Source organism: Spea bombifrons, chromosome 2, assembly GCF_027358695.1.
Source record: "Spea bombifrons isolate aSpeBom1 chromosome 2, aSpeBom1.2.pri, whole genome shotgun sequence".
NCBI classification, from domain to species: domain Eukaryota; kingdom Metazoa; phylum Chordata; class Amphibia; order Anura; family Pelobatidae; genus Spea; species Spea bombifrons.
Window position 1 is genome coordinate 21434922 of NC_071088.1, and position 14632 is coordinate 21449553.

The 14632-nt window shown below is 39.6% G+C and overlaps 2 protein-coding genes across 2 annotated transcripts; one reads left to right on the plus strand and one right to left on the minus strand.

The window, feature by feature from the left end:
* The first annotated feature begins 3537 nt into the window (after positions 1–3537).
* ALDOC (aldolase, fructose-bisphosphate C) lies at positions 3538–9801 on the plus strand. The gene is made up of 9 exons (XM_053457077.1): positions 3538–3644; positions 5709–5830; positions 5979–6190; positions 6815–6869; positions 7108–7268; positions 8049–8132; positions 8370–8544; positions 8709–8908; positions 9062–9801. The coding sequence occupies exons 2-9, from the start codon at positions 5719–5721 to the stop codon at positions 9155–9157; spliced, it is 1095 nt and encodes a 364-aa protein (XP_053313052.1). The 5' UTR covers positions 3538–3644; positions 5709–5718; the 3' UTR covers positions 9158–9801.
* Positions 9802–13042: 3241 nt separating this feature from the next.
* On the minus strand, positions 13043–14401 carry GGPS1 (geranylgeranyl diphosphate synthase 1). The gene has a single exon (XM_053457080.1). The coding sequence runs from the start codon at positions 14223–14225 to the stop codon at positions 13332–13334; it is 894 nt and encodes a 297-aa protein (XP_053313055.1). The 5' UTR covers positions 14226–14401; the 3' UTR covers positions 13043–13331.
* Between the last annotated feature and the right edge of the window lie 231 nt (positions 14402–14632).

Here is a 14632-nt window from a genome sequence, read left to right on the forward strand (position 1 = left end):
ATGGAGAGCTTAAGCGTTGGGACGTTTAGCACTAAACACTGTTGGATATACAGAGTTTAAGGTTAGTGTGATTTGAATGTAAAGATATATATTTAGGGGGAGGTATATGGGTTAATAGTCCACTTAAGCTCGACTTCACCAGAAACTGAAAGGATGGTAGCCCTACAAAACAGGGCAATTTCTTGTGTATGAACCCCTTTACACTTGTGGAATCTACAACTCTCATCACTATTCTGAGTCAACATCTCTGTATACTTGATGATTTTAGATGCCAACTTTGTTTTTGTTTTTTTTTTAATTGACTTTCATACACAATTCTTTATCCTAAGCCCCTTTTTAAATATTTAATTTATCGTCCCTTTCTGTTTCATGTAAATTCTTGCCCGTGATCCTCTGGAACTCTTCTGTCTTAGCATGACCTGGAATCCTTTTAATGGCTTGGGAGACTTTTATCCCTGCATCAAGTTTGGAAATATGAAATACAAACTGAAGAAGCATTTATGGGTTTTTTTAAATGTATTTACCAGTATATCATTTTTATCTGGATATTGTCATGGGCTACATAAGTCATGTGGTTGTAGGGGATATATATATCTTATAACCTACAATATAAAAAGCTACACATGGCAAGAAATGATAAACTGTGTGTGTGTGTGTGTGTATATATGTGTGTGTGTGTGTGTATATAGATAGATAGATAGATAGATAGATAGATAGATAGATAGATATATCCTCTCTCTCCCCACATGATAGCTGTGTGGCTCCTTTAACAGTTTGTGGTGTTCCTTTTGCAAATATGCAAACCTCTGAGTGTGATTTCAATGGCAACACTTTCCTGTCACCAAATGGCTGATTCCAACATTGTTGGACTGAGGAGGAGGGAACCTGTAGGGCTGCAGCTTCTACCTCAATTTAATTTTATTTCTCATTAAGGAAAGGTAGATGGCTGCTGGCTGCTTTAAGACTATCTGAGGACTCCTTGATATATTTGTAAAATGCCAGAACTATTTTTATTTCATTAAATGTGCAAAATGAGTGTCTTGGACAGAAAACAAACTTTGGGTTTTTAGCTATAATTAGACAGGAATGCAATGAAATGTATGGGCGCTGCAACATCCCTTTCAATCGTTAGATGCAGGAGCTGAGCCTGTGCTGAGATTCATCCACCGTGAGCCGCTTGTCTGTATACAAGTACAATATACAGTGTGGTACCCTGCGTTCTTCCATCCTACAGGAGTATACCCTAAATAAATAAATAGGCCGGTATATAGCCATCAATAGTCTCTCATAAAATAAATATCTCCAAAACACTTTATTTGATTGATATATGGTCAGCATGCATTATAAGTCATTTTAACGGAGGAAGTTAGTTATCCTGAATGTGTTCCCCTCCATTAAGTCGCGTTATCTTTATAACCGTGACGTGGTAGATAGATGTGATGCTGCAATGCAGTGATTGATCTCCCAGCTAGAGTAAATTGTAAGAGGAGGAGTAGGAAGAATAGAAAAATATAATGGTGTCGGTAGTCCCTTGGGCCACCGCGTGATGATCTAGTTCTGTGAATATAATTGTTTACAAAATGATGTCGTAAAATAACATGTATATTTGGATTACATATCTTGTGTTGTGTTGACGAGTGATGCCATGGTCTGTCCAATACCAGTTATCCAGTTAAAGACGGGTTAGAGCGATTATTCTTCCGATGACCTCAGGGAGGTAGCTTTGTCCTTGCTGGTGGGGGAGGACACTGCTTGAGCCATAAAAAGCATCCTTCTAACTGAAAGATGAAGGTAGCTTCAAGGTGCTTCCATTGACTTCACTGTTTCTAATGATCTCATCTTGGCTGTTTTATTGACAAAATCCATCCTGAGCACCGAGCATCCACAAACTATAAATAAGTGTTTACTGCCGTTAAAAAAATATCCGCCGTTAACATCAATATTGGTCTTTTTTGATGTCGGACATATCTGGATCATTTATTATTTGTGAATCTGTGTAAGCTGCATAAATAAGGCTCTACGCTGAAAAAAAAATACAATTCTATCCCAAGTTCTTTTTCTAATTGATGCTGAGCGATAATTTACTTTTACTGTCATTAGCTCTGCTGTTTTGCTCTAGTGCCAAAAAGAATCAATATTAAAATCCAGAATTACAATGATTGATTTCCCGCAGACAGGCAGGCAGGCAGGCAGGCAGGCAGAGGGGTATCCAAAGAGCCGGCAGCCGCTGAGAAGGCGGTGGATAGAATGTGACATGACGGCGTCCCGCAGATCTGTCCACAAATTCAACGCAATTACCCAAAATTCTTATTAAAAGGCGTTAATTCATAAATACTAAAAGGGGAGTTATAAGTATATTAAGTATATTAACCTGACATTTAATTCCCTAGATTTATTTAGGATTATTTATGATAATTATTCTTTCTATATAATATAATCTACCTATCTACATGTCACATATGAGCATCTGGGCAAGCATCAAAAGAACTTAGTATTTTATTTTCTACATGTGGCTGCGATACATTCATTCCCAGCAAATCCTAGAAAAGAGAGACATTACGGGAGCCCAGAGGGACTGTGCATCCTAAAGATGGATACTTGGGAAGTATGAATCTGGAAACTCTGGTAAAACTCCTGGGGTAGTTGAGGTAAATGGGATATAAAACTTTACTAGGGAGAGGTGGGAATCGCTGGGGGCCATGCGGTAGAGAATAAGCACACTGACGGTTACTGTGAGCCAAGTATCAAAGCACCTATATGATTATGTATATGTTCTGTTTGTTAACCCAATAGGTATCCGCCTATTGGCTAATGGCCAGTGCTGTGTAAGGGACACGGCTCAGAAATACTACTCAATGGCCCAAATTCTCAATGTCACTGCTGTAACCAGCTCCATTCAGGGAGGGAGGGAGAGAGGGGAGAGAGATGAGTTTGACAGCACATATAAGAAACTTTATTCTCCTCTACTCTGCCCTTTTATCTCCTCTACCCTGCCCTTTTATCTCCTCTACCCTGCCCTTTTATCTCCTCTACTCTGCCCTTTTATCTCCTCTACTCTGCCCTTTTATCTCCTCTACCCTGCCCTTTTATCTCCTCTACTCTGCCCTTTTATCTCCTCTACCCTGCCCTTTTATCTCCTCTACTCTGCCCTTTTATCTCCTCTACCCTGCCCTTTTATCTCCTCTACTCTGCCCTTTTATCTCCTCTACCCTGCCCTTTTATCTCCTCTACCCTGCCCTTTTATCTCCTCTACTCTGCCCTTTTATCTCCTCTACTCTGCCCTTTTATCTCCTCTGGTCCCCGGGCTTCTCTTGTACCCATCCGCCGCACGCTTAACTATGAATGATGACGTAACGAGGGCCCCGATGATAAGTTTATTCACAATACTTACGCTATACACTAAAACGCTCATTTCTTTCCAGCCCCGGCCAAGCATCTCCCGTGTGCACAGCAGCACAGCACCGAGAGGAGGAGAGGATGCTCGGCAGTGACGTCTCACCTCTCCATGGCGACTTGTCTCTTACTCCCAATCATCTGAGCGGGGCGGGGCCGCACGGGGTATTAGAGCTCCGGAGTCACGTAGCTCTGCAGCAGAATTACCGTCTACTGGATTTGTTTGCCTTCGGTACAGAGTGCGTTACACGGTGAGTACCGGGGAGCTCCGTCCTGTCCGGTGGCCGTATTAGTGTTTTCGTTCAGCGGCAGGTGGATGCACGCAGTGGCGCTTTCATTAATTCTCTGTGTGATTTGGTCCATGAAGGAGCCGTAGCAGCTTAGGGGTGGCGTTTTATGCAGTGTCACTTCACACCCGTTACATTCGGAGAAGTACCAATAGTTTACCAATTGTTACATAAACGAGCATCTCTTGGCTGGCGTAGAGTTAATGGGGGGCGGGGTTACTAACGTTACAGGTGGGTGATTGACAGCTCTGCTTTTCATCATATTCTGCAGAAGCTCAGCCTGTGATCTCGGCGTTCATTAGAATGACGTCAGAGGCAGGATTTTGATGTCAGTAATCGGGGGTCTTGGGTCATCAAATCTGTTATTTACAGTTGGGATATGAGGACAGCCATATTGTAAGGATGGACCTGTCTACAGTGCTGTGTATGAAGATGGCTGCCAGGCCCAGATCTCTGTCACCTGATGAGATTCAGGTGCAGCAGGAGTTCTTATTTTTAATAGTAACACACATTTTATTTGTGTAACGCCGGAGGCGGCTGCCGCTGACAGCTTGTCGTTTCCGAATAACTCAATTCTAAAGCTGCGTTCGTTGAAAACTAGGAGGGCTGTAGATAAATTGTGCTCTGAATCGTCTCATTTCACTTCTTCTTCTATAAAGAGCTCAATAACTACAATTGCACAAAAATTAGAGAGACTCGCGTTTATTTACAGATGAATTACAGTGCTTGTAGTTTTTATTTATATAATATATATATATATATATATATATATATATATATATATATATATATATATATATATATATATATATATATATATATATATATATATATATATATATATATTAGGTGATCAATGAACCATTTATATTAGGGTAAATTGTGTGATTGGGAATGTAATAATTTAAAATATGTCCGTGGCGCTGCCGTTTCCTCACAGGGTTACATCCCTCGTCCGTCCTAGCGGTAGGGAAGGACACGGCAAGGTCATGGCACCAGAGGCTGATAATCTCTATAGACTGATCTGGGTCATGTTAATGTTAACGGGCTACAATTCTACCAATGCACATGATTCAACTCTTAAATCGTATCCTTTTTAGGTTTTCACACAAATACACTCTAGATTGAAGAACGCATAACTAATTTTTGCCAACAAATTGGGAAAATATGACACAGAGGTTGTGACCTTGTTAGATCTATAAAGGGCATAGACTTATCCCAATCTATTGGTTTCCTGGATGGTGTTCAATTGAACTGACACAGGGGCTGCTGGTGGGTTACTATGGCAGCCAAGTGTGATGTCAGGGCTACTGGGTGTCCTTAATTAATGAGGCAATCTATCAACATTATGCTAAGAAGAATAAACATGGCGTATCTGTTATCCAATATGTGCCATTTCTCTATTTTGTAAAAAAAAAAAAAAATTATTTATTCTTGAAATTAAAAGATTGGAAACAGATTCATTGATACCATAGAAAATATATTTTTAGAAAATGATCCTAAGCTTAAGTACATTATGGAATCTGGCAAAATTTATTTTTGTAATTTTTTTTTTTTTTTTATTTGTTTTGCGGTTGTAATAATCTGCCATGCACAATTACCTAATGTATGGTGCGATGCACTTACTGCTCCCTCCTTATTTTATTCTTCCTAAATGTTCATGTTTTTGTGTGTGTGTGTATATAAAATATAATCTGTCGTGTTTCTGTTCACTTTGTATAGTTGAAGGTGACTTTATAGTGTTGTTGGAAGTAATCTTTTTGCTGTGCTAGATGTTCTGCAATCCCTGATTAGTTTATATTTATGTTGAGTAAAGTAAGAAGGCATTAAAGAACAGCGGATGGATCTTTTAGCGTTTTATTTTTTCTTGCACCCTGTGACATGTTGTGTTTAGCTGGAGACTCCTCTTTCTCTAAACTCTTAAAGAAGTTTATGCTTTGAAGTGCTGGCCAAATATTCTGGCCCATGGGTGTCTGTGCTCAGCTTGAGACTAAAACTGGCGATTCCTACCTTTTTTATCCCGTACAGATTAAAGAAAATGACTCACCAATATCCAGCGCTCTCTGCTGAGCAGAAGAAAGAGTTGGCAGACATTGCCAAACAAATTGTAGCTGACGGGAAGGGGATCCTGGCTGCCGATGAATCTGTGGGTGAGTGTCTTGCGGTATGGATTTTGTGGGGATGTCCTCGGTCTGGGGAATAGACGTGACGGGGGAATTCGGATGTTATCTAGATATTAAGGCACGGTGTGTATTGTGATATTTATGCTGGTTGTGACATGAATTGTGCTGTGCGTAGGGAGCATGGCTAAACGTTTTACCGGGATTGGAGTAGAGAATACCGAGGAGAATAGACGCCTGTACCGCCAGCTCCTCTTCAAGGGCGATGATCGTATGGAGAAATGCATCGGCGGCGTCATCTTCTTCCACGAGACGATGTACCAGAACGGCGATTGTGGAACCGGCTTTGTCAAGATGATCAAAGATAAAGGCATCCTCGTAGGGATCAAGGTGAGATAATAGAACTTTTGGCAAACTAAGGAACTCTGTGCGTCTACAGGGTTTATATATTTTTCACTTCAGCTTCATCTAATCTTCACGGAGGGATTATGGGAAAGAGGAGAACCTGCATGGAATGCCGTGTGTGCTTTCAGAGACGTGATGTTGGAGCAGTAATCGGACAAAACTAAAAATATTAATACAAAGTCATGCTTATTTGCTAACATTAAAATGTTGTCTTTATGTCGGGTGGCAAGATTATATATATAAATATTTTTTTTTTTTTTTTTTTATTTTTTATTTTTTTTTTTTTTATGGCTGCCGGTGACTTTTTGTTGCAAGAATGCTGTGCTGAGTTTTAGAAAAGTCTGGTGTGGTTGGAATGAAGGAGCAGTGATGGGGCCTTCTTGCTGTCTCTATTATTAGCACTTTTGAGTAGATAACAGCATGTTATCGCCCTTCACGCTCTTCTTTCTGTAGCTTCTCTATTGCCTTGAATATTCCACATTACCAGGCAGCGGATTCCATGCAACTGGCCGAGGAAGGCACTGTTGGCCTCGTATGTTACTGTAATGTCACTTTCCTGTGCATGCGCACCGCAGATCTTTATTAATGGCGTCTATTTGTTTCTGGCAGGTAGACAAAGGTGTCGTTCCTCTTGCTGGCACCAATGGAGAAACCACTACTCAAGGTAAGCAAAATACATATGTTGCAAATCTAAGCTTTGATGCCCCTATTAAAATTTATCGGCCTCTAGATTGAGGGGTTATATATATATATATATATATATATATATATATATATATATATATATATATATATATATATATATATATATATATATATATATATATATATATATATATATATATATATATATATATATATATATATATATATATATAATATGATATTTTTTTTTTAACCAGGTTTGGATGGATTGGCAGAGCGTTGCGCTCAGTACAAGAAAGATGGAGCTGACTTTGCGAAATGGCGCTCTGTTTTGAAAATTAGCGACACTACGCCATCTTCCCTTGCGATCATGGAAAATGCAAATGTTCTGGCTCGTTATGCCAGCATTTGCCAACAGGTATGAAGTCTCTATATATTCATAACTAATACATTTAAAGTGATGTGATCATAACCGCTTGAATCTTAAAGAACAAGGGGCACCTACAGATACCACCTTAAAATGACCCGTTCATAAAACATTACAATTTGAGTTCAAGATTATTAAAACGTTTGACTGCAGTACACATGGGACATTGATTTGTACTTTTCCTAAATTCTACACTGTGGTCATCCTGAACAGAATATCACGGCATGTTCTAACCACATGGGGTTTTTTCACTGAAGGGTGAGTTGTGGTTTCAGCTTGCCCGCTTCAATATTCATGAAGGGCTGAGGTGGCCCTATATAATATATAATGTATAATTCAATGGCTGCGGAGACTGAAGAAGTCTTACTGATGCGGCAGAAGCGTATTGGGGATGAGCGTTTATAATGTGTCGTGATGTCACTGCTCTGAAATCACATCATCCAGAACTGTTCTTTTGCAAAATGCGGTTTTTGCTGTTTTGAACATTCAGGTGTTTCAAAGCTAAGACGCAAGCATTTTAATATGGTTGTTCTATTTAAACAGTTTCTAAGAATTAGAGCTAATTAAAATGTTAAATCCCTGAGCCAAAGGTCCAGAAGCACTCTAGCGTGTTAAGTTGTAGAGTGCCCAGGCAGACTGTGGTGTTTGACAAAAATTACTATATTAACGTGTCCTACTTTGCCTGGGTGGCATACAAGGTGTTCCTGGGTCACGTTACCTACAACATTTGCAACGTACTACTTTGCTGATGTATTGCTCCTTCTCTTACAGAATGGAATTGTCCCCATCGTGGAACCAGAGATTCTTCCTGATGGAAACCATGACTTGAAACGTTGCCAGTATGTGACAGAGAAGGTGTGTGCTGGTCCTGGTGGCGCCGTGTTTTATTATTTTATATATAGCTTCATTATATCCCACAGGGCATCAGTAGCTTATTATGTAACTGTTGGAAGAAAAGGCGCGTGTACAATACAGACACCTGCTTATTCTTTGTTTTAGATTCCAATATTTTGTGCTCCTTCTAGTCACGTCCTGGCATATCATGTAACATTAGATCTAGGCCTGGCGATGAACCTGTTGGTTGTGTTTTAGGTGCTTGCTGCTGTATACAAGGCTCTGAGTGACCATCATGTGTATCTGGAGGGGACACTACTGAAACCCAATATGGTAACAGCTGGCCACGCTTGTCCCAATAAGTACACTTCTCAGGAGATTGCCATGGCAACTGTAACTGCTCTGCGGCGCACCGTGCCTCCTGCAGTACCAGGTGAGCTAAGGGCTCGGGCAAACACAATATAATGTAGGCCGCTTATCTGTTTATATATATGTTAAGTCTAATAGGTTTGTGATAATGTTGCTGCCCTAAAAGGTATCGGTGATAGACTAGATATGGTCTGAATTTTTTTTATTTATTTTTTTTGTCTGCTTCAGGTGTTACTTTCCTGTCTGGTGGACAAAGTGAAGAGGAAGCCTCTATTAACCTTAATGCAATTAACAACTGTCCTCTGGCTCGGCCTTGGGCCCTTACTTTCTCCTATGGACGTGCGCTGCAGGCCTCTGCACTCAACGCTTGGCGGGGCAAGAAGGAGAACGAGAACGCAGCTACAGAAGAGTTCCTGAAACGTGCAGAGGTAACAACGTTTAAGAACAAGAAATGTTAAATTGCAACAGGCTTCTGGCTTCTTGCTCTCTAGTTTGTTCTGGTAAAGTAACATTGCCCAAGGTGCTTTCGAGACAGTATATGTAGTCGTATCTCACTGAACCTTACCCCGGTCTCTCTGCAGATTAATGGGCTTGCAGCCTGCGGCAAATACGAACATGATGCTTCCGGAGCTGGGGCCGCCAGCCAGTCCCTGTTTGTGGCCAATCACGCATACTGATCTCAGCCGTCTACTTGGCTCCGACGCATAAGACGCCTCCACCGCATCCCTCCTGCAAGCAGCATCTTCGTGGAAACCCCTGCAGCAAAATGTCAACTAGCCGACCCAACGTCTCCTAACCTTATAATGTGAGCACCTTGCAGCCTGGTCCTGATGGAGGAAGGACCGGTTTTCGCACAAGTGTAGTGGCATTACGTGCTAGGCCTAACAGAATGTTTGATTATTTTTAAATGGTTCACTTTTATTGCCCAGGCATCTGTTCTAGTTCTGCTGATACTAACACTTTGAGAAGGTAACTATTCTAGATAGTAGAAATTCAAGGTTGGATGAATGTTCAGCATAGTCATGCACTGTAGGAAGCACCTGTAGTGTCTGACACGTGGCAGTCCTCTAGAGCCCCGTGGCTCCCTTCTCGGGGCCCGTTCTGTGAAGGGTGTTGCACTTTATGGTTCACCTGTAATGTGAGTGTGAGTGGCTGTGCAATACTCCTATGTAAGAAGCAAATCCTTGCCACAGCTTGGTGGAGTTTATCCACTGGGATGGGTTCTTGGCAGAGGGGGTGATAACGATGTGAATATTCGTGTTTTGTGTCTTGCTGTATGCAACTGATACACCAAATAGTAAAATAAATTCTAGTGAAAACACGCATTGTTGAGTTTGTGTCAAAGTGTCGATCCCTAAAAGATCAATGAGTGACGGGGAAATCATGTTGTATAACTGTCATTCTGAATAGTAAGTGTTTGGTGTAAAATTCATACTGTACAACATGGAAAAGAACTGCAGCGCTACCAAAATCCTAAGCGGAGAAGTCATGTGGTGGGTGTCTGGCTGGAAGCAGCAGCTGGGGAATCTCCACTCGCTTTAAACTTTTTATTCTAATATTCTGAAGGTTAAATCAAATTCAATTTCATAACCATACATGGATTCTACCTTGCCTTTACCTTCCACTCAGTGGGTGGTTGATGTGAAGCTTACAGATTTATTCAAAACAACCAAGGACTGAGAAGTAAGTTTATCCGGCTCACAAGGTCCGTTATTTATCTATACAGGGCTGCGGGTGTTGCAAGCCACAACTGACAGGATAAATCATGCATTAAAATATCATAAACCTAGACAGCGCCTGATGATAAACCCCGGGAGCGTAATGTCGCGGCTTGTGAAGCGGTTTGCACCTGACAATTTGTAAACACGCCGCTTGCGTGTTTTATGCCTCTGTGTGCAAGAATCTGCATCCCTACTGTGTGCTTTAAGTCAACAGTGAGAAATTATTCCAAACATCAGTAAGATGTAGAAGTAGATTTAGATTTGTACGAATGAATTAATATATCACTAAATCAACGCCTAATAGAATGCCAGAAAAGTTAACTTGCAAAAGTCATTTTCTCTAGCATGTTATCTGATTTAAACGGATCTATAGTATTTTCCACTTGAATAGAGAAACCTTGAAAAATATAAACTAATTTTCAAGCCGATCAGTGCCCCCTTCTCACATCACTATAGACTATAAGTAGTCCCTGGCGTAATATGAACAGGACAAAGAGGACTTCCAAGAAATATTTATAGCATGATTTAAGGTGGCGATCTATAAGAGTATTATTCCTAGATTCCCAGGTTACAGCATCACAATACGCAGAACAGCACTGGGTGAGCGAGTTTCCATACTCATATGCAATAGCCCAACGCTTGAATTATTTAGTAAAATTCCACTTACAAAAGTGCCGGACACTTCCAGAAAACAGGTATGCAGATATAAATGAGCTGCATTAGAAATCAGTGTATTCGCTAGTTTTGGCCAAAGCTTGTCTGTGCCGAACCAGACTATACCGTAGCGTATAGAAGATTCGCAGCTTCAACTCACTGACTTCAGCACCAAATATAAACGGATCAACAGCAGCAAGTTTGTATTACAAGAATGGCTGACGTGACCCTGTATAATACAGAATTCAAATGGTGATTCGTAAATCCAAGTGCGTGAACTACATATAGCAGAGCTAACCGTGCCCTTTCTCTACTCAATATCACATGAAACGTGTAACCTTTACGTGCTGCTACTGAAAATAAGACTCCATTCCAGTGATCCGATTACCTTTATTCTTTATTTTTTAATATATGGAACATTAAAAAACAAAAGGTACCAAAACCATAATTTATGTCAATCAGTGCAGCCTTAAACATCACTTTTATGCAATATAAGGACTAATAAAACAGCTACAGTGAAGTAAAAAACCTTTTTTTTGGTAAAAAAAAAAAAAATCCAGGAAAAGCAGCTGTCCCCCCAGACTCGTGTAACAAAACCCCCTGACTGTACAGTGCTTGCCGTTTATTTGAATAGTATTTATTTTGAATTATTATTAGTATGAAGAAATGCAGATTGCTTAGATGGGGAGTCATTGAAATCGTCTCTCTTCATTTATGTTTGCTATAGGTTTTACGTACGAAGCCGCTTCCATCCAACTACGTGTTTTTTATTGAGTATATTGAACAGTATCAAAAGACATACAAATAGAAAACTCTAAATCTGGGCTCCTCTTTGGCACAACAATATAAAGCGTTATAATAAAAACTAAAAAAAAAGGAAATTAAAGCACTTGTTTGAATGGAGAAAAGACAAATGTCGATATTAGTTGGCGTTGAGAGATGTACAACGCGCCTCTCTGTAAAATCATGCAAAATCTCTTTGCCACTTTAGCAAAAACAGTGGATTTTGTTTTAGCAAATATACTACAGATATGCGCTGCAAAAGAGATTTTATATGGAATATACTGTATATATAATATATGCATACATACACGTCTTTTAGACATTCATATTATACATTTTTTTATTGAGGAATATTGTGGATTCCATCTTACATATATATGTCCTATTCTGGTCAATTTAATGTTTTGTGTTTTAGAACATAAGACATTTATTTTCCAGCAATGTTTTAGTGACAGTAATAGTTTCTCTACGGTTCTGTTCCAAGCTTTACCGTGAGATCAGGCCAGTAAATCCTCAAGCTGTTACATTTTAAGAAGCAGTTTGCCACTCTGAAAAGCTTAGATCAGGTTGTAATTTAATACATGATTTAAGTCATATATCAAATATATTATATATACATATGTATATGTATGATATAAACAGGCTCATAGGGTGAAGATACCTGTTAATTATATTAAATGGAAAGGATACAAACCTTAAAAATACGGTACTAGCACTGATTGTATTGTAGCTAAAACTATTTAAAACAGATACATTCTGATTTACAACATCTATTCCCACCCCAATCATATTTTATTTCCCTTTACATGCTGATTTGGTGCATGGGCAGCATTAAAAAGATTTTTTTTTTTCGTTTTCAGGGATATGTAATTTAAGGCTTTTTCTTGGGGGTTTATAATTATTTTAGACATTAAAAATACTACGTATTATTAACCCTTTAGAAATGCATTTACATGTAAAATACTACTATTAATATAGTGTGTATATAATATATATATACTTCCTGCGGAGCATCAAGTCTTCAGAGACAAGGCACTCTGCAAGGAGAAAGCATGGATGTAGTTTTAGGATATTTTAATATGCTAAGATAGCTAAATACTGTACGTTTAACATTATTAATGTTTACTTTAACATTTTATTAATAGAAAAAAATGTAACAATAATCCAACTAGTGCTTTTTGGACAAGAATATAAACGGCCAGCCTTATTTAAGAAAACCGTTTTTCCTCTCATTTTCAGTCTAAATTTAAGACCAGAAAAAAACTAAACATTAAAAACTTGAAGGCATATAATATATATATATATATATATATATATATATATATATATATATATATATATATATATATATATATATATATATATATATATACATATATATATATATACACACACACACACACATTTTCCAAAGATAGTAACTTGTTTTGCAAAGATGTTCACTTATTATAGTAAATGGTGATGCTTTCTAATTTAGAACTTTTAAATTGTTCCTGAGAGAAGCTTCAAGGCATTTCATATTAAAACGACAAATTGTTAATATCAAGTTCTTTAATAATAATAACTGTTGCTGCCACCAGAAAATTGCATATGGCAAAGCAAATATTGGTTAATATAATCAGCTAACATGATGTCTAATTAGAAAGCCATTAACCATTTCTTAAAATATTATTTGGCAAGCAGGATAATACTGTTAATTCTCATAAACTGTGCTCAGATGCTTAATCAATGAAACTAGCTCAGGGTTTCCTCCTAGAGATTCAATCTGTTCATACGCCTCATTTTCCAGTTCTTTCAAAGTTTGCCTTGTGTATGCAAAGGAGCCCACTTTCTCAAGATAATGAACGCAGTATTTCTTAATGTCTACGTTCTCCGTCCGCTGTCGCAAGATATTTTGGACCTGGGTACTTTCGGGTTTCGTCCAGATCGCGTGTATCGTTGGGAACGAAAACTTGCCTTCGGTGAGGTCTTCGCAAAAGCTTTTATTTTCGCTGTACTCTTTAGAGTTCAAATTGGCGTAATCGTCTCTGATCTGGAAGAATAACCCGAGGGTGTTGAGTAGCGGCTTTAAGTTCTTGTCGTACGTGGAGAACAACTGCATGAGACCCACGGCTAAGCCAAAAAGCCCCCCTGTCTTCTGCAGCACCATAGCCTTATATTCAGATTCTGTGGGACAGGTGTAGGTATCTCGCCAGTAGATGTCTAACCCTTGACCTCGATGAAGCTCCAGCAGCTGCTGGGTGAACACGGTGACCGCATCTGGATGGTTCAGGGTAAGAACCTTCTCCAAGCCAAGAATATAGACGTAATTTGCAGAGTTAATTACCGAAGGGATGCCGTAGATACTGTGAGCCACCGGAAACCCTCGTCTAAGCTTGGAGTTGTCCTCGATATCATCGATAAGCAGGCTGGCATTGTGCAGCATCTCTGTTACTTCAATTATGACTCGTATCTTGTCTTCTGGGACGTTGAGCCAGTGGTTGAAGGCCTGAGATAGCTTCGTCCTAACTTGTTTACCGGGAAGCTGAAGCAAATACTTGTAGGGCTCCAGAAGGATCCTGTCGGTTGTCTCGTTGGAGTGTGCCATTTTCTTCTGTTTTCAGCTCGGCTCTCACTTCCCGCCAGAAATCTCACCCAAAGAGCCTCCAAACCCAAGCGAGAAACACGGGGCGCAAGTCACTGGAGGGCGCGGACTCACCGCTTGGTGCGATTGCACGAGCTCCTGAAATAATTAAAACCGTGACAAGAGAATTATATGTACCGGGAGCCTCTCATTAGAACCCAGACTATAAAGCTACATTTGTGTATGCTAATATCACGAGTATCGTGCAGTTAAACAGGATTCAGGGCGTACGAAACCGGATTCTCGCTCGCGGCTCTCATCCAGCCCATTTCCTGCTTACTTTCTTCCGTTTCCGTGTCCCTTGGCAACCGTCATAGAACGGGAATACTCATTGGGTAAACAGGAGAATCCTGCTTGTCATTGGTTGTGTA